The 27,546-nt window shown below is 38.8% G+C and overlaps 1 protein-coding gene across 3 annotated transcripts in view; it reads right to left on the bottom strand.

Annotated features, from left to right (window-relative positions):
• Positions 1-11,871: 11,871 nt before the first annotated feature.
• GALC (galactosylceramidase) overlaps positions 11,872-27,546 on the bottom strand; it is a 60,592-nt gene continuing 44,917 nt past the window's right edge. For 2 of the 3 annotated variants that reach the window (XM_068541933.1, XM_068541934.1), the window contains 5 exons: positions 27,127-27,277; positions 25,936-26,116; positions 21,821-21,984; positions 20,334-20,410; positions 14,026-14,707 (listed from right to left, as the gene is read on the bottom strand). In XM_068541933.1, coding sequence (XP_068398034.1) covers positions 14,561-14,707; positions 20,334-20,410; positions 21,821-21,984; positions 25,936-26,116; positions 27,127-27,277 — 720 coding nt within the window. In that variant the 3' untranslated portion in view covers positions 14,026-14,560. Of the gene's footprint in view, positions 12,106-14,025; positions 14,708-20,333; positions 20,411-21,820; positions 21,985-25,935; positions 26,117-27,126; positions 27,278-27,546 lie in introns of those variants that run through there. The other variant, XR_011073723.1, reaches the window with a different exon arrangement.

Here is a 27,546-nt window from a genome sequence, read left to right as displayed (position 1 = left end):
ACTAACTGTTTTTAAGAGCTACCCTCACCCATTATTTTATACCAATGGTGTGCTTGCTTCAGAAAGATAATTCAGAAGCTTTACTTCTTTTTCTCTGTTCTAGAACCCTTTTAAACAGCCTTGGAACCATCTGGTCCTCAATATTTTAAAATTATCCAAGCGGACACTTTGTGTCTGATGTTTTACAGCAAATGGCTCAATTTCTTCCATGATAATTGATCGCTTTCTTTTTTCTTTTCAATTCATCTTGAGTCAGTTTTATTAAGGCCATTTCTTACAAAAGCATTCATTTAGCCTATTTTTTCCACTTGTTAGAAGATAATCTGTGCTCAGATTTACTGGTTACAGAAAAGCCATAAAAATTTTCTAGTTCGCATTTGTTTAGTTTTAATTCTTTCTTTCCTTAGGTTTATTCATTAAGTTTTAATTAAAAAGAAAAATAGTCCACTGTTATATATACCTCACTCTGTGATTTCATAGAAGCCTTCCGTGCCCTGTCCTCCGCACCCCAATCAAATGCACAGTCTTTAACAGTCCTTACCAATGCCGCCCAATGCCGCTACATGAGCCAGGACACAGGAAGGGAAGAAAGGCAAAGAAAAACAATGGTCACTGGGGCAGGAGCCTACAGAAATGACTCTCAACGCCGATTACACATCAGAATCACCTGGGATGCTTTTAAAATAAATGCCAGGGCCTGGACCTCTCTCCAAACTAATTAAACCAGACCCTTAGGGGTGGAACCTGGGCATCCATATTTTAGGTCTCCTCAGATGATTCTATGTGCACCCATGGTCGAGAACAACCAGGCTCTAGAAATATGGAGGGAGGGAAAAAATAAAACCTTTAAAGGAATGTGGCATCATGGTCTCCAACCCACATCCACTCAAAGACTTGAGCCCTAGATCAAGTCAGTCCCGTGGATCAGCTTAAGGGGTTCTGTTCCAGACACAGTGGCTTAGGTCTCGCTGTAGGAGTCTGAGAAACAGGATCTCATCGTCACCACCTAACACAGACTTCTGGCATTAGTAATGCCTCAGGGGGAAAATAAAAACTCCCATACACAAAAATCGAAAACTTCTGTCCCAACAAGGTGGAAGAGCAGTGCCTGAGGCATAGAAACCAGAGTCAGTTCTTGGGGCTCACTGCTCTCCTCTGCGTCTGCGCAAAGGCACCATTTCCTCTGAAAGGTTTAGCATCATGGGAATAAACCCTGGAAATAAGATTTCAATGTCTCTCATCTATGATCTAGAAGTGATACGCCACAGGATGGCATTTTCAAACGGAACGTACGGTTCAGAAGAAAGTCCCTTGACTCTCAAACAAGATAAGGTAGAAACTTTATTGCACAATTATTCTCCATTCAACCTCATTCTTTTCCTCCCCAAATACCCAACCATCTTTAGCTAACCCAGCAGGTCAGTCTTTTCCTATTTTATTCTTCCATTATTTTTTAAGGCTCAGTAACTTATCTTTAGTGCTGGATAACATGTCAGCTAGTCAGGCTTTAAAAATTCCCCATATTTAAGCTAACAGTAGTTTTATACATTTCATATGATAATCAATGGCAACCCCGAAACCTCCAGCCTCCCTAGTATTTCAGGATGGAGTCAGACAGAGTAATCCAGGTCCTAACACTCACTATGTTTGTATCCTTGGGCACGTTTTCAAATTTTAGTTTTAAATATTACCTACCTCATGGGATAGTTATGAAGATGGAATGAGATAACTCATGAAAAATGCTTCACACAGTGCCTGCCGCCTCGTAAACACTACGTCCACTCATCCAACAGCTATTTATTTGTTGTGTTCTGTAGTACGCATCACAGACTGGGCTAGGCACAACGGATAGAGTGATGAGGAAAATCAAACTTGATCCCTGCTTCCATGGAGCTTACAAACTAATTCTCAATAGATGCCGACTTTTATTATTTCAAGATGCTAAGAGTGGGAATGATCCTTTCGCTGCTAAAAATAAATGGTGTGAGCGGTACAGCAAGAATTTGCAGCTTTTTACTTGGGCTTGCTTATTCCCAGATGGCAGGTATTTGTAGAGTTAAGTTTCATGGAAAGAAACAAATGCAGCCCTGAAGGGCTGGATAGCTTTCTGACTTGGATTAAACTTGAAATGACAGGGTTTGGGGCGGGGGGTGGGTATAGGTATAGGCTGAGACAACCAACTTCCTGCTTCCAAGAAGTCTTCGCAGTGCATTATAACTTTTAAGTCACTTCGCGTCTCTGTGCTTTAGTTTCTTCCTCCGCCAAATGAAGATAATGTGCCAGACTCTAAGGTCCCTGCCAGCTCCAACATTTTCCAGTAATTTTAAGTGTGTGTATGTGGCTTTTGTTTTTCCCTAAAAACAATGATGATTCAGGTCTGCCAGATTTAATATAGCAGTACTGAAAATCACTAGGCAAAATGCTTTTCCACAGATTGAGATCAGCACCAGGTGGCAGAGGCTGGTAGCTGTTGGCCCCAATATTCACTTGCCCTTTCTCCTGGGCAACTGAACCCAAATTTATTTGGAGTGTCAACGTGCACAGCTAAAAGACCTTAATTCCCAGCCTCTCTGGTGACTCTGGCTAGAATGTTACTAAATTCCAGTCAATGACATGTCCATTGGTCTTTCCAGTACATCTTCTCAAATGGGAAGGGCCAGGCCCTTTTTCCCCTCAGGAAGAGCAGTCAACAAGAAGCATATATGGGAAGAAAAATGCTACTGAAGCATGCAAAAGAGTAATTTTCAAAAGTCAATTATTTTTAGCAAGCTTTTTACTTAAACATCACCATAAGCCAACAAGCCATATGCACTCTCTTTAGAGGATTAGGTAAATGGTTCTTACACCCCTTATACTGCTAGGGGAGGGAAATGTCATCACAGAGTTAATTGTAGGCTTTTCATTCGACTTTCATTCACAAATGTTTATGATCATTGAAGGTTTCCCATGCACTCTTCTATCCTCTATAAAAAATAGCCAAAAACCCTTGTGTCTTAAGTTACATTTTTATTAGAAAATGTAATGCAGTACTCCAAATGGAAGATTTTATCTACTTCCATTTAAGAATGCCAAAATGCACGTCTATGATAAAGGCATCTGTATTAGAGCTCTCCAGAGAAACAGGACCACCATGATGTATACATCTAGAGAGAGAGATCTATTTTAAGGAATTGGCTCGCACAACTGGGAAGGCTTGGCAAGTCCAAAATCTGCCGAGTAGGCCAGCAGGCTGGAGACCCAGGGAAGAGTTGCAGTTTGAGTCCAAAAGCCATCCACTGGCAGATTTCCCTCTTCTTCAAGGAAGTTCAGTCTTTTTTTAAATTAAGGCCTTCAGCTGACTGCATGAGGCTCATGCACGTTATGGAGGGTAATCTGCTTCACTAAAAGTCTACTCATTTAAATGTTCGTCTCATCTAAAAAATACCTTCACAGAAACATCTAGAATAATACTTGACCAAGTATCTGGGTATCATGGCTTAGCCAAGTTGACACATAAAATTAAACATTCTAGCATCTTAGGTAATTTTCTTTGCAAACCTTAATTATTTGCGAAGGTAATCACAGTTTATGTAAATCTGTCACAGAGGGTATGCAGGAAGAGACTTTGGGAGGCTCTGTGGCCTGGACTGGCCGGGGGAGGCTATACCTGAGAAACTGATCTTCAACTTACCCAGTCTTGCAGGAAATTCTCAGATGATCCTGGGGTTGTTACCAGGTACACAGAAGGAGTAGCCAGGCACACCTCTAGTCTCCAGAGCAATTGGAAAGAGACAAGAGGGTAGAGATACCCTGAATCCCATTTGTAAACAATCTGACCATATTCCCACCCCTGTTAGACAGTATCACAAACAGCTGAGAAATCTTATGAGCCTTCAGGGCCAGAAAGTGTGCAACCCCACCTGGGAGGATGCCATAGTGTCCCCCACACTGAAGAGCCATACACGGGTAAGTTTACTATCATTTACGTACTTTAAGGGAAATTGTATCCTCTGCCTATGTCTAGTAGGGTCTTGCAATTGATTGGCTGACAGCCTGTTTGTTATCAAACAGAGCAGTAAATCCACTGCAGCAATATCGTAAATGCCAAAGTCCACACTGATTCCCAAAGCACATGATACCACCTTGCATATCAATCTTTAACACGGGCTTAAAAACACTCCCCACATTGTGTTCAATACCTACCACACAATTCAAAAACATTAATCAGTGCAATCTGTTAAACAGATGCAGAAAGTAATAAACTGTCTTTCCAGTATAATCTTCAAATCGCTGAATTTCATGCTTCCCTCCCTCAGTGAATGTGAAAATTATAGATATCCTGTTGGAATAAAATCACTTCAAGCTTCTCGCCCAACAATCCCCACAATTCCTCAAAGTGTCTGCATTTTTTTCCAGTTGAGTAACAATTATCAAGTATATGGAGCATCAAGTTCAATTTTTTTGGAGAAGGAAGGAAAGAGGGAGGAAGAGAGAAGGAAGGAAAAAGAAGGTGGAAAAGGAGGGAGAAGGAGGAGGAGAAGGAAGAGGAAGGAGAAGAGGGAGGAGGAGGGGGCTGAGGAAGAAGGAGGAGGAGGGGGAGGAGAAGGAGGATGATGATGACGTGATGATGATGAGGAGGAAGAGGAGGAGAAAAAGAAGGAGAAGAAGGAGGAGGAGGAGGAGAACGTGTTTTAAAACAGCTTCAAACTATCCATGGGCTAGAATAAAGCAAAAAGGCTATTTTCAGAATAATAAAGTCAAATTATAATACTTCCGACATACAGAGAAAACAAGTATTTCTTTCAAGTGAAAGAAAAATATCAAGATAAGAGAAAAATCAAGTGTTAGAAAGAATCCACCTATGAGCAAAACTGGGGCTTCTAAATCATGCCTCTTGATTACCGCTTGACTCTAGCCTAACTTACCACAATGTTTGGACGCCATGATAGTTTGAAATATTACTAATAGTCCTGTGAGAATGATAAACTAGTCTTTTTTAAGCAGGTCACATATCTCGAAGAATGGCATCTGCCACAAAGCTTATCTATATTACTTTAGAATGAAGTAAAATACCATTTGCAAAATGATTTCACTCGAGGAAGCCATTTTGCTGGAGTGAAAACGTACAAGGCATTGTATGGTCACCTGCACTATAGGAAACAATGCATAGCAAACCGTACTGATTTGGAAAAAAAATTACCTCTTCAGGTAAGCAAGATTTGAATTAAATAAAGAAACGCAGATTTACAAGCCACAGAATTACAGAGCAACAGCTGGAAGGAGTCTCAGCAAGCAGCCTCGCTTCTCTGCTTATAGAAACAGCAGCTTCAGCCCAGAAGGCTTAAGAGATTCAATCAGCCAATGAGTAAGAGAGCAGGCGTTGAACCCAGACCTTAGGACTCACGTTCAATACCGTTATCGCGGCGCTCCTCCAAGTGTGACTTTTAGGTGTCTGCTGTGATCTGAATGTTTATGTCTCCCTCAAATTCATATGTTGAAATCCTAATGCCCAATATGATGGTATTGGGATGTGGGGCATTTGGGAGGTGATTAGGTCATGAGGGTAAGGGATTATTACTTTCATAAAAGGGCTCCAGAGAGATCCCTAGCCCCTTCCACTGCATGAGGACTCAGTGAAGAGCCGCTATGAGCCAGAAGGGGAGCCCTCACCAGAAGGGGAGCATGCTGGTGCCTGGATCTTGGACTTCGCAGCCTCCAGAGCTGTAAGAAATAAATGTTTGTTGTTTATAAGCCACCCAGTGTGTGGTGTTTTGTTCTAGCAGCCAAATAGCTAAGACAGTATGTGAAGTAACTTTAGCCATTTACAAAGTGTTTTCATCTAGAGGCTTGGTTTGTCTGCTTTAATAAATACAATTCATGGTTCCCAGTACCCATATATAAACACAGTGTATCAAATCAAACCTGACCAGAAATCAAGTCCTTGCTGAGCACCTATTAATACTGTGCACCAATACAGGGAATGCAGAAGCATGAGACATTCCTCACCCAAAGGGTTAAAAGCTACTTGAGAAGATCAAGCTGCCACCTGAAACAGCGTCAAAGTTATAATGACATGTGGTTCATATTATTAGTGTTAAAAGATTTTGGAAAAGACCATGAAAGCTAAATATTAAATTAAACGAATGGAGAGTTCCATTTTCAGCCATGAAAGAATAGTAACTAGAAATGGACCAATCCTTCCGCTGTAACCGACTGTTTCAGAAAGTAGACAACACATCCCAGGACTGTGATCCCTGAAAGAAGGGAAATAAATGAGGCAAGCCCTGTGATCCCCTATTTCTACGTGGAGGAATTTATCAGATTCTAGTACACAGAGGGGAAATACAGAGTATGGGGGCGGAGTCTTACAGAGCTGTGGAGATAAGGTTCAGAGTTGAAGGAGGCTGAGACACCTGAAATTTGCAGTGCAGAGCACCTGAGAGAAGGAAGCTACGCAGAATGAGGTCCAGAAATCTGCAGAGGGGTCCATTTGCATCTTTGGCTCTAGGCTAAGCTATGTATTCATAGTGTGAATCTCCATGGGCCAGGCAAAGCATCACCAGGGAGAGAATAGTTACAAAGGACCTAGTAGCTGAACAACCATTAAAATTCTCACAGAGCTGGGAGATCCTCAAGATCTGAACTATAGTGGAGCTGTATAGTGGTGAACTCATTCAACTCCCAGAGAATTCCACGCTTTAAGAACAGGGCTACTCCAGACCTGGAGTAAAGGCTACTCTGGATCTGCCCTGACAAAGCTCTAAAAGCTCCAAAAGAATCAAACTGTCAGAGCTGAAAGGAGAAATAGAAAACACAATTGTATTCAGAGACTTTAACACTCCCCTCTCAATAATTTATAGAACAAGTGGACAGAAAATCAATAAGGACGTAGACTTCTTAAACAATACTATCAACCAACATGACTTAATATTTTAAAACATTAGAGTTATACACTGCAGAATCTGTATTCTTTTTCAAGGGAACATCAACTAAGATAAATTGGGTCATAAAACAAGTTGATATATATTTTAAATAATTGAAATCAAACAGAATATTCTCTGACCAAAGCATATTCTCTAACATAATGAAGTTAAATATCAATAATAAAAAAGAAATCTAAAACATCCTCAAATAATTGGAAATTAACCACCATGCTTCTAATTAATTAACACAAAGGTCAAAAAACACAAGGGAAATTAGAAAACATTTTGAACTGAATGAAAATAAAAACATAACATATCAAGATATGGGAGATCCAGTTACATTAGTGGTTAGAGAAAATTTTAGTATTAAATGCCTATATCGAAGAAAAAGAAGATCCAAAATCAAAAATCTAAGCTGACATCTTAAGACGCTAGAAAAAGAGAAAAAGAGAAAATTAAACCCAAAGTAAGTTAAAGAAAATAAATAACAAAGGTACAAGCAGCAATCAATAAAATAGAAAATAAAGAAACCTAAGGAAAAAAATCTAAGAAACCAAAATCTGGTTCTTTGAAAGATAAATAAAATTTACAAAACTCTAACTATACTAATAAATATAAAAAGAGAAAATGCACAAAGTGGCCATATCAGGAAAGTCTTACAGACAATAAAAAGGAAATACTGTAAACCAGTTTATGCCAATAGACAATTTGTATAAAATGGACAAATTCCTTGAAAAACATAAATTGCCAAAACTGACATAAGAAATTTAAAAATTGGAGAACCCTGTTTCTGTTAGAGATTCTCAGCCCCAACTCCTCTTCTTTGACCTGCTTTGTGACACTGGAGCTGGGGCGTGTAAACACTTCTCTTTTGCCAGAGAGCAAGGAGGGTACCGCAGGGACATTCAGAGGAAAGGAGCTTTCATCCTGGAGACCATGTGCTTTCTTCTTCCTGCTCCTGTGGTGTGGGGCTAATAGCAGCCCTGGGGACACCCTGTGATGCACCCCTTCCAGTGAGGGCTGGGACAGCCAGTACTTACCCTCCAGTGATTTTCACCAACACTCCAAGAGTTTTCCCAGAAAGTTTCACCAGCACCACAAAAGGTAACTTGCTAGAGAGTTTCAGCAGCATCCCGGGAGGCAGTTTCCCAATGAGTCTCAAATACAGCCTGGAAGGCAGTTTCCTGCTTGCCAGACCCAGTGCTCACCATCCCAGCAAACTCCTATGCCATCCACAGTGCCACAGCCGTACCGCCTCCAATGAGATCTGAATCCCGGCCTTGCAAGGAAGCCCTCTTCCAAATGTGCTCCTGCCTTGAGCACTTTGCCCCAGTCAAGGAAGTGGCTGGTCTCTACGTCTGACATTTCTGTATTCCTTTGGGGTCTCTTTACCCCTTAGTAGTTAATCCTGTTACTAGTTAGTAACTCTTTACGTTAAGTTTTTCCTAGTGTAGCTTCTGCCTCCTGACTGGACCCTGACCGATACAACTGATGGATTCCATCTAAGATTTAAGAAACTCACAAACTCTTTCAAAAAATAAAGAAGAGGAGGGAACACTTCCCAACTGATTTTATAAAGCTGATCATCCTGTTACCAAAACCAGACAAAGACATTATACGAAAAAAACAAAAAACTAGACCAATATTCCACATACACATAGACACAAAAACCCTTAACCAAATACCCAGAAATCAAATTCACTACTATATAAACAGGGTAATAAACCCCAGTTGGTCATGCTATATCTCAGGAATGCAAAGTTGTTTTAATACGTAAAGATCAAACATGTGACGTGCCACCATAATAAAATAAAGGAGAAAAATCATATAACTATGTTATTAGGTATAGGAAAAGCAATTAATAAATTAAATCTCTATTCATAATAAAATTCTCAGCACACTGTAAATAGAAGGTAACTTTCCTTAGATAAAGGGAATCTACAAAAAAGAAACTCTACAGCTAACATCACACTCAATGACAAAAGACACTTTTCTCCTAAGATCAGGAACAAGGCGAGGACATCTGGTCTTACCACTTCTTCCCTGCCTTGTACTGGAAGTCCTAACCAGTGCAATAAGACAAGAACATCAGAAATAAAGCAGACATACTGGAAATGATAGGGACAGAGTAAAGGGACAAACTAGGTAATTAAATAGTTAATCCCATTAGGGTATTGTAAGTAAAAAAAAAAAAAAAAAAAAGTATGGGGGGGCCCCTGTAAGTTAATGATCACTCAAGAAAGCAGGTTTACTTAACCACAAAACCAAGCAGGCCTGCCTAGCAGCAAAACCATGCAACAAAAGCACGAGACCTGCCCCAAAACAATAAAACAATGGTGGCATGAGACCCACATCTTGCCCAGTGAGCTCAGTAAGTTAATGATCCCTAGGACATGCTCTCTGCACACATAAAAACAGTAATCTATGGAAAGGTGCTCATTGTACAGAGGCCTGAAATAATTTTTACAGTCCTGGCTTGACCATGTAAGGACAAAAAAACTCCCCTGCCCAACCTGGAGGAGAAGCTGATGGTGAAAGCATGACGTCTACTCAAGAATGAAGAAGAAAGTGGTCTTTTCCCCTCCCCAATTTTCCTTTGATTATAAAGCTGTAGCCCACCAAGTTCTCGGGCACAGCACCCTCTTGCCCGCCCACTTGTAAGCCTCAAAAGCGTCCTGTTCTAATAAACCACTTCTTATCTATCACTTTGCCTCTCACTGAATTCTTTCTGCACTGAGACATAAAGGACTGGGCTCCTCAGAGCCCCCCGAAACAACACCTATATGTTTCAGAAAGGAAGAAGTAAAACTATCTGTATTCACAGATGATATTATTGTATATGTAGAAAATTCTAAGGATTTTTTTTTAAATGCTACTAAAATAAGTGAATTTAGAAATGCAGTAGGACTGCAGGTTGACAAAAGAAAATCGACTGTATTTCGATGTATGCAAAACAAAGAACTGAAAAATAAAATGAGAAAACACCATTTACAATAGCATCAAAAAATAAAAGATTTAAGGATAAATCTAATAAAATATGTATAAGACCTGTACACTGAAAACTACATAAATTGCTGAGAGATATTATAGAAAGCCTAAAAACATGGAGATGGAACATGCTCACGGATTGAAGGGTCAATATTATTAAGATATCCATTCTCCCCATCTGTACTTTCAGTGTGATCCCAATCAAAATTCCAAAAAGGCCTTTGCAGAAATGAGTCTAAAATTTATGGAAGTGTAAAGGACCTAAATTATCCAAAACAATTCTGAAGAACAAAGTTGGGGGATTTAAACTGAGTTCAAAATTTACTATAAAGCTACAGTAATGAAGACAATGTGGTATTTGCCTAAGGATAGACACACAGATCAGTAGAACAGAATAGAGAGTTTATTATTGGTTGTACACATATATGGTCAATTGATTTTTGGCCAAGAAAGGTCTTTTCAACAAATGATGCTGGAAAAACTGAATATCCATATAGGAAAAAACTGAACCTCAATCCTCACCTCTCATCGTGTACAAAAATAATGCAAAGTGGATCACAGACCTGAATGTAAAAGCTAAATATATTACACTTCTAGAAGACAAAAGAGAAAATCCTTGTGAACTTGGGGCATACAAAGATTTCTTAGGACACCAAAAAAAACACCTACCATGAAAGGAAAACATGATAAATTGGACTTCCAAATTAAAATTTTGTACTCTTCAAAAGATATAGACTTGGAGAAAACTGACAAAATACATATCTGATTTAAAAGAAAAATTGCACCTGGAATGTATAAAGAGCTCTTACAACTCAGTAATAAGACAGAGAACCACATTTTTTAAATGAGCAAAAGATTTGAACAAAAAAAAAAGAAAAAGACTTGAACAAACATTTCACCAAAAAAATATATGAATGAGAAATAAGTCCTTGAAAAGATGCCTAGCAGCTAATGCACCTACTACAAACTCACAAGAAAGGGTTAAAATTAAAAAGAATAACCATAGGAAGCACTGTCAAGAATGCAGAGCAACGGAAACTCTCAAACATTTCTAATGGGAGTGTAAAATCATACAATTATTTTGGAAAACAGTTTGATAGTTTCCTATAAAGTTAAACATACACTTTCCAAAAAGATCAAGCAATTTCACTCCTTGGTATTTACCCAGAAAAAGTGAAAACATATGTCCACACAAAGACTTGTACACAAATGTTCACAACAGCTTTATCTGTAATACCAAAAATTGGGGGGACAAACTGTGGTATACCCCTTCAATGGAATACTCTTTGAAATTAGGAGCAAACCTTTGATATACACAGCACATAAACAAATCTCAAACACTTTATGCTGAGTAAAAGAAACCATTCAAAAAAGGGTACAAAGTGTATGATGCCACTTTTATAATGTTTTGGAACAAAGAAAACTTATCAACAGTAATAGAAATCAGATTGATGGTTGCCTGGGATCGGGGTGGGGATGAGGGGAAATGACTGCACAGGTATACAAGAGAACTTTCTGGAGTGATGGAAATGTTCAATATCTTGGTTGTATCCACTTATCAAGACTCATTGAACTGTAAACTTAAAATGGGAACATTTTATTGTATGTAAGTTATACCTCAATAAAGTTAATTTTAAAAAATATGTAGGGACCTAAACTGGAAATCACTGAGACTTGGTTTTAATTTTAAAATTTTCTCTGTAATCTGATTTACTCTAATATTTACCTTCTTGTCTCCAATAGTAATACAAAACTTCATGTCAGTTTAGCCTACATTAAATCACTACAAATTCCAAAATTGTAGAATCAGTTCAATAGTTTTAAACTTTCATTATAAAAATTTCCAGAATTTACTTTATCCACATGAATAATTGATTTGCTTCTAGGAGGTACACTAATGATTAGATATAAATTATACTGCATGAGAAATATGCTCACCTATACTTAAATATATTTGTACTTTAACAAAAGAAATGCTTCTAACCACACAAAATATTAGAGGATGATCCAATTCTATAAACTAGATAGGTGTTCCTTTTCTTCCAGGCACAAGGAGATAAAAGTATTCATTAGTTATTTTAGTTTGTCACCAGTGCCACAAGAGAAGACAGACCATGAAAGGCACAATGAAATGAAACACAAAATTGCTACAATTTTACCTTTGGACCCACTCACAGCATTGGCTATATAGGGTTTTCTTCCTCCTTCCAGTCACCTGGGAAAATGATCACAGAGAGTTATAAGGGTCACGAGACTAAAAGTCAGACCCAAGAGAATTTAAAAATGCAGATAACCCAATTAATCTGCTAATATTTATTACTGTAGAAATAGCTTTAGAGGTAGTTTATTAATGGGGCATTTTTCAAAACATCCCACTCCTTATATCTATAATTCAAAAGCATCATCTTAAAAAGGAAAAGAAAAAATACTTTTTAGAGTGTAAGCATAACATGTTGAAGTGGTTTTCAAAAAGCAGAATTTCCAAATTTCACAATTTGTATGGAAACACAAAGATCCCGAATAGCCAAAGCAGTCTTGAGAAAGAAAAACAGAGATGGAAGAATCAGGCGCCCCGACTTCAGACTATACTACAAAGCTACAGTAATCAAGACAGTATGGTACTGGCACAAAAACAGAAATACAGATCAATGGAACAGGATAGAAAGCCCAGAGATAAACCCACACACATATGGTCACCTTATCTTTCATAAAGGAGGCAAGAATATACAATGGAGAAAAGACAGCCTCTTCATAAGTGGTGCTGGGAAAACTGGACAGCTACATGTAAATGAAAGAAATTAGAACACTCCCTAACACCATACACAAAAAAAAACTCAAAATGGATTAAAGACCTCAATGTAAGGCCAAGACACTATCAAACTCTTAGAGGAAAACATAGGCAGAACACTCTATGACATACATCACAGCCAGATCCTTTTTGACCCACCTCCTAGAGAAATGGAAATTGAAACAAAAATAAACAAATGGGACCTAATGAAACTTCAAAGCTTTTGCACAGCAACCGAAACCATAAACAAGATGAAAAGACAACCCTCAGAATGGGAGAAAATATTTGTAAATGAAGCAACTGACAAAGGATTAATCTCCAAAATTTACAAGCAGCTCATGCAGCTCAATATCAAAAAAACAAACAACTCAATTCAAAAATGGGCAGAAGACCTAAATAGACATTTCTCCAAAGAAGATATACAGATTGCCAACAAACACATGAAAGAATGCTCAACATCATTAATCATTAGAAAATGCAAATCAAAACTACAATGAAGTATCACCTCACACCAGTCAGAATGGCCATCATCAAAAAATCTACAAACAATAAATGCTGGAGAGGGTGTGGAGAAAAGGGAACCCTCTTGCACCGTTGGTGGGAATGTAAATTGGTGCAGCCACTATGGAGAACAGTATGGAGGGTCCTTAAAAAACTAAAAATAGAACTACCATACCACCCAGCAATCCCACTACTGGGCATATACCCTGTGAAAACCATAATTCAAAAAGAGTCATGTACCACAATGTTCACTGCAGCTCTATTTACAATAGCCAGGACATGGAAGCCACCTAAGTGTCCATCGACAGATGAATGGATAAAGAAGATGTGGCACATATATACAATGGAATATTACTCAGCCATAAAAAGGAACAAAATTGAGTTATTTGTAGTGAGGTGGATGGACCTAGAGCCTGTCATACAGAATGAAGTAAGTCAGAAAGAGAAAAACAAATACTGTATGCTAACACATATATATGGAATCTAAAAAAAAAAAAAAATGGTCATGAAGAACCTAGGGGCAAGACGGGAATAAAGACGCAGACCTACTAGAGAATGGACTTGAGGATACGGGGAGAGGGAAGGGTAAGCTGGGACAAAGTGAGAGAGTGGCATGGACATATATACATTACTAAACGTAAAATAGATAGCTAGTGGGAAGCAGCTGCATAGCATAGGGAGATCAGCTCGGTGCTTTGTGACCACCTAGAGGGGTGGGATAGGGAGGGTGGGAAGGAGGGAGATGCAAGAGGGAAGAGATATGGGGATATATGTATATGTATAACTGATTCACTTTGTTATAAAGCAGAAACTAACACACCATTGTAAAGCAATTATACTCCAATAAAGATGTTAAAAAAAATTTTTTTTTAAATAAAAATAAAATAAAGGTAATACGAACAACAACAACAACAAAAAAAAGCAGTATTTCCAGTGTTCTTCAGCTTCCTGTTACGGCAGCATTACCCACGACGAGGACACCAGCTCACTAGATACACAGTCAGCATGAATAGATACATCACAGTGATGATCAAGTCCTTCCCATCTGCATGATCACGTGCAAGTAAGATGATGAGAGCTACCTCAGCATTAACACAAGGCTTCGAGGTCTGAACACCCAAACCACTCTGCAGGATGGGACCAACGTACCTCGTGTCCTATCTACGGGACGTATCAGGTCATATTAAAGATTCATCTGTTTCCCCTTGGAATTCTAAAAAAAAAAAATCTTCAAGATGATCAAGCAAAAATATATTTTTCTCATTTACTCTTCATATTTGTAGCTTCCAAAAGGCTCCTATATTGATCCATTAAAACCAGAAATGGCTCTGAACCAAAACCAAAAAAAGAAAATCCAGAGAGTGTTCTATGGCACTCTGTATTAGTGTATGGCTTCCACACGAAAGTTGTCAAACTGTGCAAATTCAAAGGAGTGAGTTCCAATCGCGGCCCAGCCATTCTTCGGGAAGTTCACAGAGACGTTCTTCCAGAGAGGCTTGCCATTCACCGTGCCAGAACAGAAACCACCCTGGAGTGGGGAGAAACACATCCCTTAAAGACACGTGAAACTGATCCTCTTAAGTCTGTTTCTTAATGGATGGCCCACCTACTTAGTGCAACAAATATCCTTCTCACTTAAGATTTACCACAGCAAAATGATTCCACAAGTTTGAGCAAAAGTTTGAAATACAGAAAAAATTTTCTCAAAGGAAATTCTTATCTATTTATATAAACAGTTTCCAAGGTACAAGAATACCTCAATATCTCCTTGTACTCCACCAAAATGCTGTAAAACCTGCAGAAATGTAACACTTTTCATAACATTACGATAAAATTTTAGATAAAAGCTCACTAAAATAAAAAAAACATTTGTCATTTACACGTAGTGGCATGTACATGCATTGTATTGACAGCTTACAGCCACCAGCTCTTCAGACAGGACTGCTGGGGTCAAAATGTTCTATTTATTTATTTATTTTAAAGGCTTTTCTTTTTTATTTATTTACTCATTCATTCATTCATTCATTTGGTTGCACCAGGTGTTAGTTTCCGCTTGCCTGCTGCAGCTCGCCAGCTCCTTAGTTGTGGCATGCGAACTCTTAGTTGTGGCATGCATGTGGGATATAGTTCCCTGAGAAGGGATGGAAGCCAGGCCCCCTGCGCTGGGAGCGCAGAGTCTTAACCACTGCGCCACCAGGGAAGTCCCTCAGAATGTTTATTTAAGGTCTTCATTAAGGAGCCTCAGCCCAGCTGGGAGAGGAGTAATTAACCTTCGTTTTATTGTTTTATCCTCATGTACAGAATACCACTTCAAAGTTGTATCAAGAGTCTACCCTTAAGTTAGAAAAACAGTAACCATCAGTTAAACTGATGACTGGGGAGAGGCGGGGGGTTGAGTGGATGGAAGAAGAGAAATATCCACAGGAACAACTTACTAGTCACTGACAGAGAAAGATAAAAATAATGTCCTCCTCAGACAGCTGCCATTCCTACTTCGCTAAGTGCCTGGCACACAGCTCTTACTATCATTATTATAGCATGCTTATGAGCATATATCCACAGCACACTCATTCCAGCTACATTTAAAACTAGCTAATTTCAAAGGGTGAAGAGCGAAAGATCCAAAGCACTAGGCCAAGAATCAAAATAAAATCTGCTCTTAAGTCATAAAATTATAATGGAAGGGGCCTTCATTTACTTCTTTTATTTTATGGATGGAGACACGGTGACTTAATGAGACTAAAAATCAAAGTCACAGATTTACCAGCAACGCTAGGACTTGAATTTGAGTTGCCCAACTCCACATGCAGAGCCACATACATTTCTGTTACTACACACCTGCACAGCTACCTTCAGCTCCAGAAGTGCTTATTGAACATCTTCTGCCACTTAGGGGATAGTGAATATTAACACTGAGCCAAGGAGCTTATGTACACAAATTATATTAAGCACTAAAGCTCATCCTCCCCCCGCCCCTCGCCCCCCAGGTGTCAGCCAGCCTAGCCTCTGGCAGCTCGTCACACAAGGCCAGTCACAGCAATGCCCTGCGCGCAGACCGCTCTTCCCACCACTCAGCTCTCAGCTCAAACATCACCCACTTCAAGAGGCCTTCCCTGACCTCTCTATCTAGAGAATCTGGCAGGGAAGCTACTTTATCTCATTATCTCATTTTTCCTTCATAATTTTGTTTATTTGTTTATTTAGAGCACGAGTGAGCCAACCATGGCCCACAGGCCAGCCACCTATTTTTATAAATTAAATATTATTGGAACACAGCCACCCCCATTCACCTACCTATAGTCTACGGCTCCCTTCTCACTACAAAAGCAGAGCTGAACAACTGCAACGTAGACCATAGGGCTCACAAGGCCTAAAATATTGACTCTTTGGCTCTTTAAAGAAAAAAAAAGTTTAATAATCCCTGTCCCAGAAGAATACAGGCTCTGAGAGAGCTGGAACCTTGTCTGTCTTGTTCACTGCTGTATCCCCAGTACTTAGAACAGTGCATGTAACAGATGCTTAATAAAAATGTGTCAAATGAAAAATGAAAAACATCTAACTCTAAAACAACCTACAGAGCTTACCTCCATTTTACAGATAAGGAAACAGAGGCTCAAAAACGTGAAATAACTTGCTGGAAGTCTCAGCATATATCAGTAAGGAAATATGAATGCTGAGCTGTCTGGTTCCTAACACACCTACTCCTAAGAATATTAACTTGACTCATTAAAGTGCTCACCACATACTGGGTACTGTACCAAACTTTCATATATATATATTTATATATGATACCATTCAATCTGCATAAGGGTGTGTCTTCATGAGATTATGATGGCAAAACAGAAGCGGAGCAACATAAAATATCTGCAAGTGACTATTAATAGACTTCAAAGTTTATCGTTCTAACCCCCACGCAACAGCACTAAGATAAAGCATCTGATGTGTGCTGAGAAGAATTCAAAAATGGCCAATGTTCAAAATCATAAAATCCTCATATTAGCAGTAATTTGGAAAATGAACATCATAAAAGATGTTGTTTTGTTTTGCTTTTCATTTATGCAACAAATATTTATATGCCAAATGTTGCTTAAATCACTGGGAATTTAGGATGAACAAGAAAAACAAGGTCCCTGCTCTTATACAGCTTACATTCTAGTAGAAGGAGACACACAAACACACACGATACCTAAGAGCTAAGCGATAAGTGGCATGTGAAGAATTAAAACAGGTTGATGTGATGATGGGTGCCTCAGAGACCGCTCTGGATTATGTGCACAGAGTTGAGACACAAGGGAGAAGCAGAATGCCCAGAGTTGGTGGAACAAGAAATAATGGGGTAGGGGGTGGAGCAGGTGTAAGTCACCAATATCCCCGTCCATCCCAGTAGCAAGAGCGGAGCTAATTTCTAAAAGTAGTAAATCCCTTTATATAAAAGACATACCAGAAGAAAACAGCTGAAATAGTTCAAAGTGGCTGTGTCAGAGGAGCAGAACACAGAATGGGGTGAGGCGGCAGGAACAGCCGTGAGGAAGGAGGCAGGTGTTTTCGATAAGCCCTTTTTTTAAAACATGTATGCAAAATATCTAATAAAATTAAGGAAATTTACCTTTTTAAATCCTATTCAAAATTTCAAAAAATTCATAAAATTACTAAAAATAAGCCTAACAAGTAAGGTGGAAGAACTACAAAAATAAAACTGAAGGACATAGTGGGAGATCTTAATAAATGGTAAGATGCAGCATGTTCTTGCTACCATGTTCTTGAATGGGGAAACACACTATTCTTTTTTTTTAGAAAAAAAGTCTTTACTGAATTTGTTACAATATTGCTTCTATCTTATGTTTTGGCCTTTTGGCCACAAGGCATGTGGGATCCCAGCTCCCCAAACAGGGATCGAACCCATACCCCCAACATTGGAAGGCGAAGTCTTAACCACTGGACCGCCAGGGAAGTCCCTGGAAACACATTATTCTAAAAGAATATATTATTTTTGCCCAAATTGATGTATAAATTCAGTGTAATGCTAGCAGCATTTTTCATGGAATTGAAAAGATGTTTTAAAAATTCAAATAGAAGAGTAAATATGCTATTGAAATAGCAAAGGTAATTTTTAAAAAGAAATAACGAGGAACTTGCCTCACCGGATATCCACTCATTCATTCTACAAGGGCTCTTGCTCTGGCTGTGTGTGCACCAGGCACTTTTCTAGGTGCCAGAGAGCCAGCAGTGAATAAAACAGACACCTGTCATTAAAGGAGCCTGGTTTTAGTGAACAGAGCAGGACAAACACACAGCGATCAACAGAACATGTAAGATGTCAGGAGGTTAACAAGAGCTTCAGAGAAAAATTAAGGAAGGGAAGAGGGGCAGAGAGTGAGACGGGGTGCTATCTTATATAAGGTGGTCAGGAAGGAACTCTGAAGGAAGTAAGGGAGTAAACCACGTAATCAAAGATTTTAGAAAGTAAACACAATTTAAGGTGTGATATTGGATAATAACAAACAAAGCAATTAAACAGAAAAAAAGCTCAGAAATAAGCCTATGTACACATGATGATTTGTTATGTCGAAAACATGGCTTTTAAATCATGGGCAAAAGGACAGTCTATGTAATAAATATGATGGCTATCCACTTGTTTTTAAAAAATTATGTTGGGCTCTCCTTATGATCCACAAATACATTCCAGATGGATTAAAGACTTAAACATTTAAAAAAAATCCTAAACTTTGTTTGGTTTTGGGGAAAAAATGTTCCTGACCTTGAGAAAGGGGAAGGCCTTCTTAAATAAAACATAAAAGCAATGAAAAGAAGTGAAATATATGACAGTAGCAAAATTTAAAACTTCTATTCACGAAACATACCATAAGCAAATTGAAATACATGTGACAGAATAGAAGCAAATATTTGTGACATATATAACAGACAACGAGTTACTACCCAGAATATATAATGAATTTATACAAATCCATCAGAAAAAGACAACACAATAGGAAAATGAGGAAAGAGTGTGAATGGGTAACTTCAGAGAAGAAAAAACACAAATAGCCAATAAACATAGTAAGATGTTTAACCTCCCTAATTATCAAGGAAATAAAAATCATGTCTATTAATTTGAAAAAAATCTTTAAAATCAGTAATATCAAATATTATTATAACTGCTATAAAAATTGATATAGTTTGGCTAGCAATAGGGGCAGGATCTGTTAAAATTTAAAATCCAATTCCAAGACCTAATATCTGCCTAAACAAATAACAGCACATGTGTACCCCCAAGAGGCACATAAAAGATGCCTCCCCTCTATCTGCAGGTAAGCCAGCCCTTACTGCCTCAGTTCACTGCAAAAGGGAAGAACTAGGAACAAGGTTATGCCCATCAAGTGTGGTTATAGTTATATAAACTGTGTTACACCCAAACTGGATTTTCAGTACATATTGTTACTGCCAGAAAAATTAGTACTGTCACTTTTGGTGGTTGAGTAAGAGAAGAGAACAAGTTCAAAAAGTTATTTGAATTCCATTTTTTATCTCTATTGTAACCTAAACAAAATTATGACAGAACTGTCTTGGCAGAGAGCAGTATATTATACAGAAGAATTTCTCTACACAGCATCCCTTGGAAGCATGTCAATCAATAACTCATGATCAACCAAAAATTTTGACAAATATTTTTAGATTTCCATGATACTACAGTCAATCTGGTATCATCTCTGACAAAGAGTCATGGAAACTAACTTCTAAAAAAGTGTGCTTATAGCTGAAAACCAAATCATTCTTAACCATCAAAAAATAAATGTATGTGACTTTGCTTATACCTATTAGCTCCAATAATAGTCTTGGTTTAAGAAAACTTGAAAAAAAAATAGTTCAATTATTGACTCTGCCAATTACTCCTGAGTTTAAAAAACAAAAACAAAATTAAAAAAAAAAAAAAAAACCAACACTGGGGGTGATAAAGTCAGCTGCTGATGGTTCTCGGGTGGGTTTACCCAGACACACGCTATCATCCCAGGGATTGGTGGTTTGCTAGTATCACGGCAGACTCTCTGCCTATTTTCCACTATTATTCTTACTTTCCCCCTTTGATAACCGAAAACGTTAGAAAAGCACAAGAAAAGAATATTTTTACCTCAGGCATTCTGATCAGCAATACTTACATTAATAGTTAAAGTGAGTGTATACCATTTTTTTGCTGTAACGTCAGCATGTCCTGAAGTATATATGATCCATCCAGCTGTAACACAAAGAGATTATCCCAGTTGATGTATTTTTAAAATCTAAATCACAGAATCCCGAAACTCAGTGGGGGTTCTTAGGTGCATTTGTATGTAGTAAAGTCAGCCTTGATAAAGATCGACATTTCCATACCTACAATTGACTTAAAACAAAACATCCTTCATTCAGGCATCCATCCAGCATGCAGAGAGGTCCTACTCTGAGCCATATGTGAGCTCACAAGAGAACGAGCAAAATAAACTTACAAACCAAGCATGGTGCAATGACGCATTAGCGTGTATAGTTCAGGTCTGCATGTACACCTGGTTGGATTGAATATGGAGGATAAGGAGGAAGAGTCAAAACCTACCATAAGATTTCCAGCTAGTGTACCTGGCTACGTGGTAATAGCATTCGCTGAGAATTAGAGAGAAAATAATAAGCTAATTTTTGAATGTATTACATTTGAATGCCTGAGAGAAAGCCAGGATGAGCTGTCCAACGGGCAGTTTAAGACACAGAGCAGTGGGGACTGAAGTCAGAGATTTAAATCCCTAGTTCCAATTCTGCCACTACCTCATTTTGGGACCTTGGGTAAAGCAATTAACCTCTCTGGCACTCTCTTTTGGATTGGAAAATGCAAGGTACCTTCCAGATCAGTCATGCTATGATTATGCAATTCCTATTCTAATGTCCTCATTACCCACTCCCTCTTTAATTTTTATTTTATTATTGGACCCCTTTTCACCTTAGGAAGAGGCAAAGGGGAACAAACTATAGGAGAGAAGATTTTTTATTAATGCAGGACAAAAGTCAAGAGACTATGAATCAAGAAGAGTCACCACCAATAAGGTCTAGTTTCAACAGAGCGGTGTGTACCCAAACCAAAGTGAAGTGGATGGAATTCAACTTGAACGGATTCTAAGCACCTATTCTGGATAAAATACTATTCTACATAAGACAAGGACTGTTAAGATGAATGAGAAAAGTCCAGCTGTTTTCAAGTTATTGACTAAATTAGGAAATAGGAATTCTCCATCTTAAGCAAATCAATCCTTCCTTTTTTATTTCCATAAGCACACCAGCAACATTCTTATAGTCCTGCTTTTATTTAGTGTTTCCTGAGTATTCTCTCCCTACTACTACCACCACACCCCAATCTCTGGTAATCCTACTCTGACAGCCTAGCTCAACTCTACAATACCCGAAAAGCTTTGCACAATTTTCTCTTTCACTGAGCTGCCTCTGTCTGTACTAATTAACACTATAATTTTGAATCGTTTGGCGTTTGCTTACACATGTTGAATCTCTTCTCAGTTAGATATTCGAACACGATGAGGTATAAAGCTCCTTCATTACTCCCATAAGTAACAAACAGATATAGCAACGTATCACATAGTAACCATGTGCTATAGAAGAAGCCACTTACCTAGATCACCTGTAACTCTGTAGATTCCATTTGCAAATATCCAGAAGAAAACTCCCCTGGCACTTCTAATCAAAATACCACCTTTATTCACTCTTCCAGCAATGAACACACCTCCCTTCTCAGGGGTCTCTATGTACACATCACACTTTACAGTCAAATTGGACCTGCAGAATCAAAGTGTTAGTGCTTTTAATTACGTCATTTCAAATGTAGCACAAATGGCTCATTTCACAGTCACATGCTTCCTAACTTCTAATCAAGGTATGTGATTTGCTAAGTCCACACTTATATATAGCAGGGATGGGCTTCATTGATGATGGTTTTTTTTAAGTTTTACATGACTGAAGTCAAGTCATTTCATTGCCTCTTTTAATGACTTACTCTTGGAAAATAATATTTACTGTTTTCAAGCTTCTTAAGAATATATTTCCTATCTTTCTATAATAAAATAACTTCTCATTCTAAGAATATAAGAAGAAGCCATTTTTTCTAGGAATACGTAAAAGATAAGTTTCCACATAATTCTGAACAAAAAGGTTTATGACATTTCCATCAGCAAAGAGAAGCAGTGGAGACTATGAGGAGCCTCTGGGAGAACAAAAGCTGCTTTGAGGCTCATTTTTACATTTAACCCTAACAAGACGCAGCCAACTCTATGTTGACTCTACAGTAGGGCTTTTCAGGCTTGAGCAGTATTGCAATCACCCTGGAGGGCTTATTCAGTTCAGTGTGGGGCCCCACCCCTCAGGGTCCGATTCAGTAGGTCTAGGGTGGGCCCCTCGATGTGCAAGTCTAACAAACTGCCAGGCGATGCTGATGCTTCTGGCCCAGGAATCTCACTCGGGGGACCGTTTTCCCCTGCAGAGTACCTAGGTCTGTGCAGAGGCAGTAAAACCCCGGATTTGGTATCACTGACAGGAGATCAAAGGACCAGAAAGGTTCAGCCAACCAGGAACTACCAGAGCTTTAACAATGAGATCTCCTCCGGGCTTCCTTTTACAAATGCTACTGGATTCCTTCTGCAATGATACAACCACCCCAATCCAATACGACCTCTGAAAATAATTCCCCTCCCACTCAAATTCTATGTGCAAATGGAAAAGAATTAGAAAGCTTGCACACAGTCAAGTAATAAAGCAAGCAATTTATCTAAAATAAAACTAAGAATGCCAAGAAATATATTTTGGAAATGGGGAGAAACTGGATCCAGAATTATGTGACTTTTACATTTCTCGGAGTTTCCTGTCAGTGAATTTTGCACAGTGAAATTTTACTTTGTAAAGGAAAACATAAAAAAGAAGCACCTACAGCAGGTACACAACAATCAGGAAAATCTACATTTAATCATTTAATCAAAGCTGGGCTACTTTACGGGAAAATCAAATGCTAAGTAACTAAAGCCCAGTCTCTCTTGCATGTCCTCCCACAGCAGAGGGAGTTTTTCTCTCTGTAGATTATCACCAGCATGAAACCACCAAGGATCAGCCTTGTTCCTTACATCCCCTACCTCCCTGCTGGCTCATCAGAAGTTTGAAAGTGCTACAGATCCTGTCAGCACCAAAAACTTATTCTATTTAGGGTCAGAGTGAGAGAAGATCAAATGCTTTCCTGTTTCACATCACAGTCCAGAATAAGTGATTCTTGCATCACAACTTACAGGCAATTTTACAGATAATGAATAAAATAGAATAAAAGTTTGGTTTAGTCTTCCACAGCCATAATCTCTTGGAAGTGCTGAGAGAACAAAAACCAGCCAACATAATGAAGCAAATTTGATCAAAAGGATGCAGAATTCAGGTCTGTGCAGCGAAAGATAATTTTGTGATTGTCCTCAGATCCCAACCAAAGCTTACTAACAAGATGGAAATCTTTAACAGCTTTGGTAAAGTCTACCATTTATAGTCAAATTACTGTGCTGATACTTAACTAAATCTAAATATGAGAGAAGGTCTGTCGTAAACATAGTTCTAAGAACTGATGGCACCGTGCTCACATAGAGCCGATTTACTAGAATAGCACTATGGATAAACTCCACTAACTTACTGACTTTCCCTTTCCTACTCTCAGGAAGAAGACAATGATGAAAACAAGGTTGTGAGGTATAGTCCAAGAGCATGGGCTACAGCACCAAACAGACCTGGCCTCTTGCCCTGGTTCTGGAATTTAAAAGTATGGGATCTTGAACAAATCTTACCCCGAAGCCTCAGTTTCCCAGTCTATAAGTTAAAGAGGATGCTACCTTTGCCAAAAGGTAGCTACGGGAAGCTCATACCAGTGTTTAGTGTTATCCAGTTTTCATTCCCTCCTTTCCCTGCAATAAATGGGCATCACAGCCAGAGAACAGAAATGAACATGGGATGTGTGTACATCTCTAAACAGATCTGGCTCCCTTGAATCCAGGATGGGATAATGGGAAATAACACAAAATAAATAGGGTGAGACTAAATTTTAAAAGATCTTGGAAGTCAGGCATAGAAGTGCAGATCTGGTTCGGTAGCAGGAAAGAGTCACTGCATATTCTTGAGCAGTGAAAGAACATGATGAAAGTAGGGCTTAAGAAAGACGAAAACAGTCCTTTCTTGACATGCATAATTGCCATTTCGTGGTTCTTTATCTTTCAGAATATGTCACTCTTTCCTTCTCTCCCCACTTTCCCCCATCCTCCTCTTCTCCACCTCCTTACGCACTGCAATAGTAAAGATTGAGTATTGCTATTTAAATACTGCAAAACCCTCAAAGTTATGAAGAGTTTTGTCTAATCTGTAGATGGTGCTCTACATCATCTCTCTACTACTACAATGAAAGAGTCTCTCAGTTTTTCTGGAGTCCCAGCCAGAAACAATAGATTTGGGGTTCAGAGAGAGCCCTATGTAGTGTTCATGAGTGTGGGGGATATGGGCTGTCACAGAAACTTAAAGGTTTTCTATGGTGGCTGGCTTCCAGACCGGTGATCAAAATAACAGGGCCCATCCCTTAGACATTTAAACGCAGCCACCTGTCTTACTGTAAGACCATTAGTAACAAATGAGGAAATCACAAACCCCGCTGACATGACCAGAATGTCCAGATAAAGTGTCTGGTACAGAGATGCTGGGATAAACAGTATTTCTGTTGTATAAAAAGATAAGCCATTGAAGTTATTCTAAATTAGGCAAGAATTCTTTACTCTACCCCCAATAACTCTCCAAGGAGCTGTAAGGGTTCTAGAAACTCTGGATAGGAGTTTCTTAAGACTTACTATCTGAGCTTGGGACTAGAATTGGGATTTATAACAGGGAGTAAGGCAATACAGAAAGGATAGAGACTTTCTGCACCATTCTACAGATAAACAATTCAAAGCTCTTTTCCAAATTATCTTCCCTTCCCTGTCCAATTTCCAAGCTACAGATATGGCTATTTGGTGACCTGACATTAATAGTTACTATCACTAAGCCTGAAATGCTTGTGTTTTATGTTTCACAGTAGCATTATACTAGTTAAAAGAAAAAATAGAAAAGAAACACCTAAAACAGTTATAATTAGTCAGTACATTGGAATTCCATAACTGACTTCTCAGTTTTGCTTTGGCCATTATATTTTGAGTGAAGAATAAATACATCTTCTCTCTTTATCTAATGCCTAAATAAAAGAGTGGAATTCTCTAGCCAACTGAAAGCTGATTTGCTTTTTACTCTTGCCATCTACTGTCACCTGGTAAACAGATTTTCCACAAAAGCTAAAACAATGTAATTCAAGTATGAATCCAGCAGGTGGCAACACCATTTCAACAAATCAACTCTCCGGCAAAAACAAAAACTTAAAAACAACATGCAAATCACAAAGTCTGCTTATAAATAAATTTTAAATTATAACTGGGTCCAAAAGTCCTCAATTTTTATATCAAAATCAATCTGATCCTGCAACAATTACTATTAAATTGGGCAAATCTGAGGGAAGGACACTTAGGCAACAAAACAATTGGCTGGTTTATGGCCACCACGATATTCAACAATTATAACACACCTATTAGGTTCTTGGACAGGAGAACTGTTGAAAAGTCCTGGCTTCAGAATGTACCTGACAACCTTACAAGGTTATTTCAGCCAGACCTACATAAGGATGTCAATTTTACATACCATTTGTAATCTCCTATAATACTGATGGTGTTGAATGCATCAGCAGCCCAAGTAATGGGCCTTTGATTGAGAACCTGGCGCAGTGTGAAGCGATGCTCTCCAGGGTCTTCAATATTCATAAAGTATTCAAATACACCAGTCTGATCAGCAAAATTCGGAGCTTCACTAAAAAATGGGTAATCTGTTCAGAACACAATAAATTCTTTGTTTAGTATCAAATCTTACAGAATCTCTCCTCTCTGATATTTTCTGGTACATTTTGATATACTTTTGAAAAGTTTTAAATAAGTAAATGATACTTATAAACAGTCAAAGTTTAGGGTTTAGGTTACTAAAGAGCTATTGACTTTTATATCATCTTTATTAAACATCAATGGGATCAGTTTGACCTACAGACTTTACATACTTAATCCATGCAACTGCATAAGAGGAAAGATCATGAGTTCTGGAATAAGTAGACCTGGGTTCGGATTCTAGCTCAGTCGGTTCCCCAGGCAAGTTGCTTAACGGCCCTGAGTTAACAAGTTTTCAGCTTCTCAAAGGTATGAAAGCAGTTTGCATTCAGTAGAAACTGTACCTCAACTTCTGAACTTTGATCAGGATGCCCTCCTGTGACGCCGGGGAGTGGCAGCGAGCTGCCGTGTGCCACACCCCCGTCAGCCACGCAATCACGAGGGTGAACAACAGATACACTCAGAACCATTCTGTACCCAGACAGACACTTTGCTTTTCACTTTCAGTACAGTCTTCAATAAACAACATGACATATGCCACACCTTACCAGGCTTCGTGTTAGATGATTTTGCCCAACTGTAGCCTCACGTAAGTGTTCTGAGCACAGGTAAGGTAGGCTAGACCGAGTTCTGAGGTTTGGTATTTTTGACTTATGATATTTTCAACTTACGATGGGTTTATCAGGACCTAGCCCCACCGTAAGTTGAGTAAGGCCTGTATAACTTTCATTCCAACGATAACCTCTACATTTTTTCTGGCACTGAAAATTACAGGACCCTCAAGTTGCGATTTATCTTGAAGTAACACAAAAATTAGCTCCCGTTTACCACGTAGAGATTTAGAGCTAAATTAATGTAGTTCTCACAACCACTCCATCAGGCACCGGTTTGACAGGTAGAAATCTGCCCACGACTGCTGAAAGTGGAAACCAAGTTAAGTTTTAGCACAGAAACATACCGACATTGAAGTCATCCTTATAGACGCGGGGAAAGGGCTGGGACCTCGGAGGCAGCGGGTGACTGCCTTTGCTGCCAGTGCTGAGCGTGGTGAGCGTGAGCAGCCCGTCCTCCTGCAGGTCCAGCGTGAAGCGGCCGCCGCTGTCTAGGAGCTGAGAAAGAAGCGATGCTGCGTTCAAGCCAAGGGCTTTGGCTCAACCCATTCGGGTCAAACAGCTTTTTAAAAAATAAGCTTAAGATAAGCCAAACTCATTTCTTTTAGAATTTCCTAACTACTTGTGAAGGACACACTCAATAACAAGGCCCTTGGAATCTTTTTTCTTAAGTTATTTATAAGACTTTATACAATTAAACATTCTAGAAAGGATATTAGAAGAATTTCTTTTCACAGAAGGAAGAGGGACTAGATGATCCCCAAATC

The sequence above is a fragment of the Eschrichtius robustus genome, chromosome 1 (assembly GCF_028021215.1).
Source record: "Eschrichtius robustus isolate mEscRob2 chromosome 1, mEscRob2.pri, whole genome shotgun sequence".
Classification (NCBI taxonomy): domain Eukaryota; kingdom Metazoa; phylum Chordata; class Mammalia; order Artiodactyla; family Eschrichtiidae; genus Eschrichtius; species Eschrichtius robustus.
This window is presented reverse-complemented; position numbering and strand designations above follow the sequence as displayed.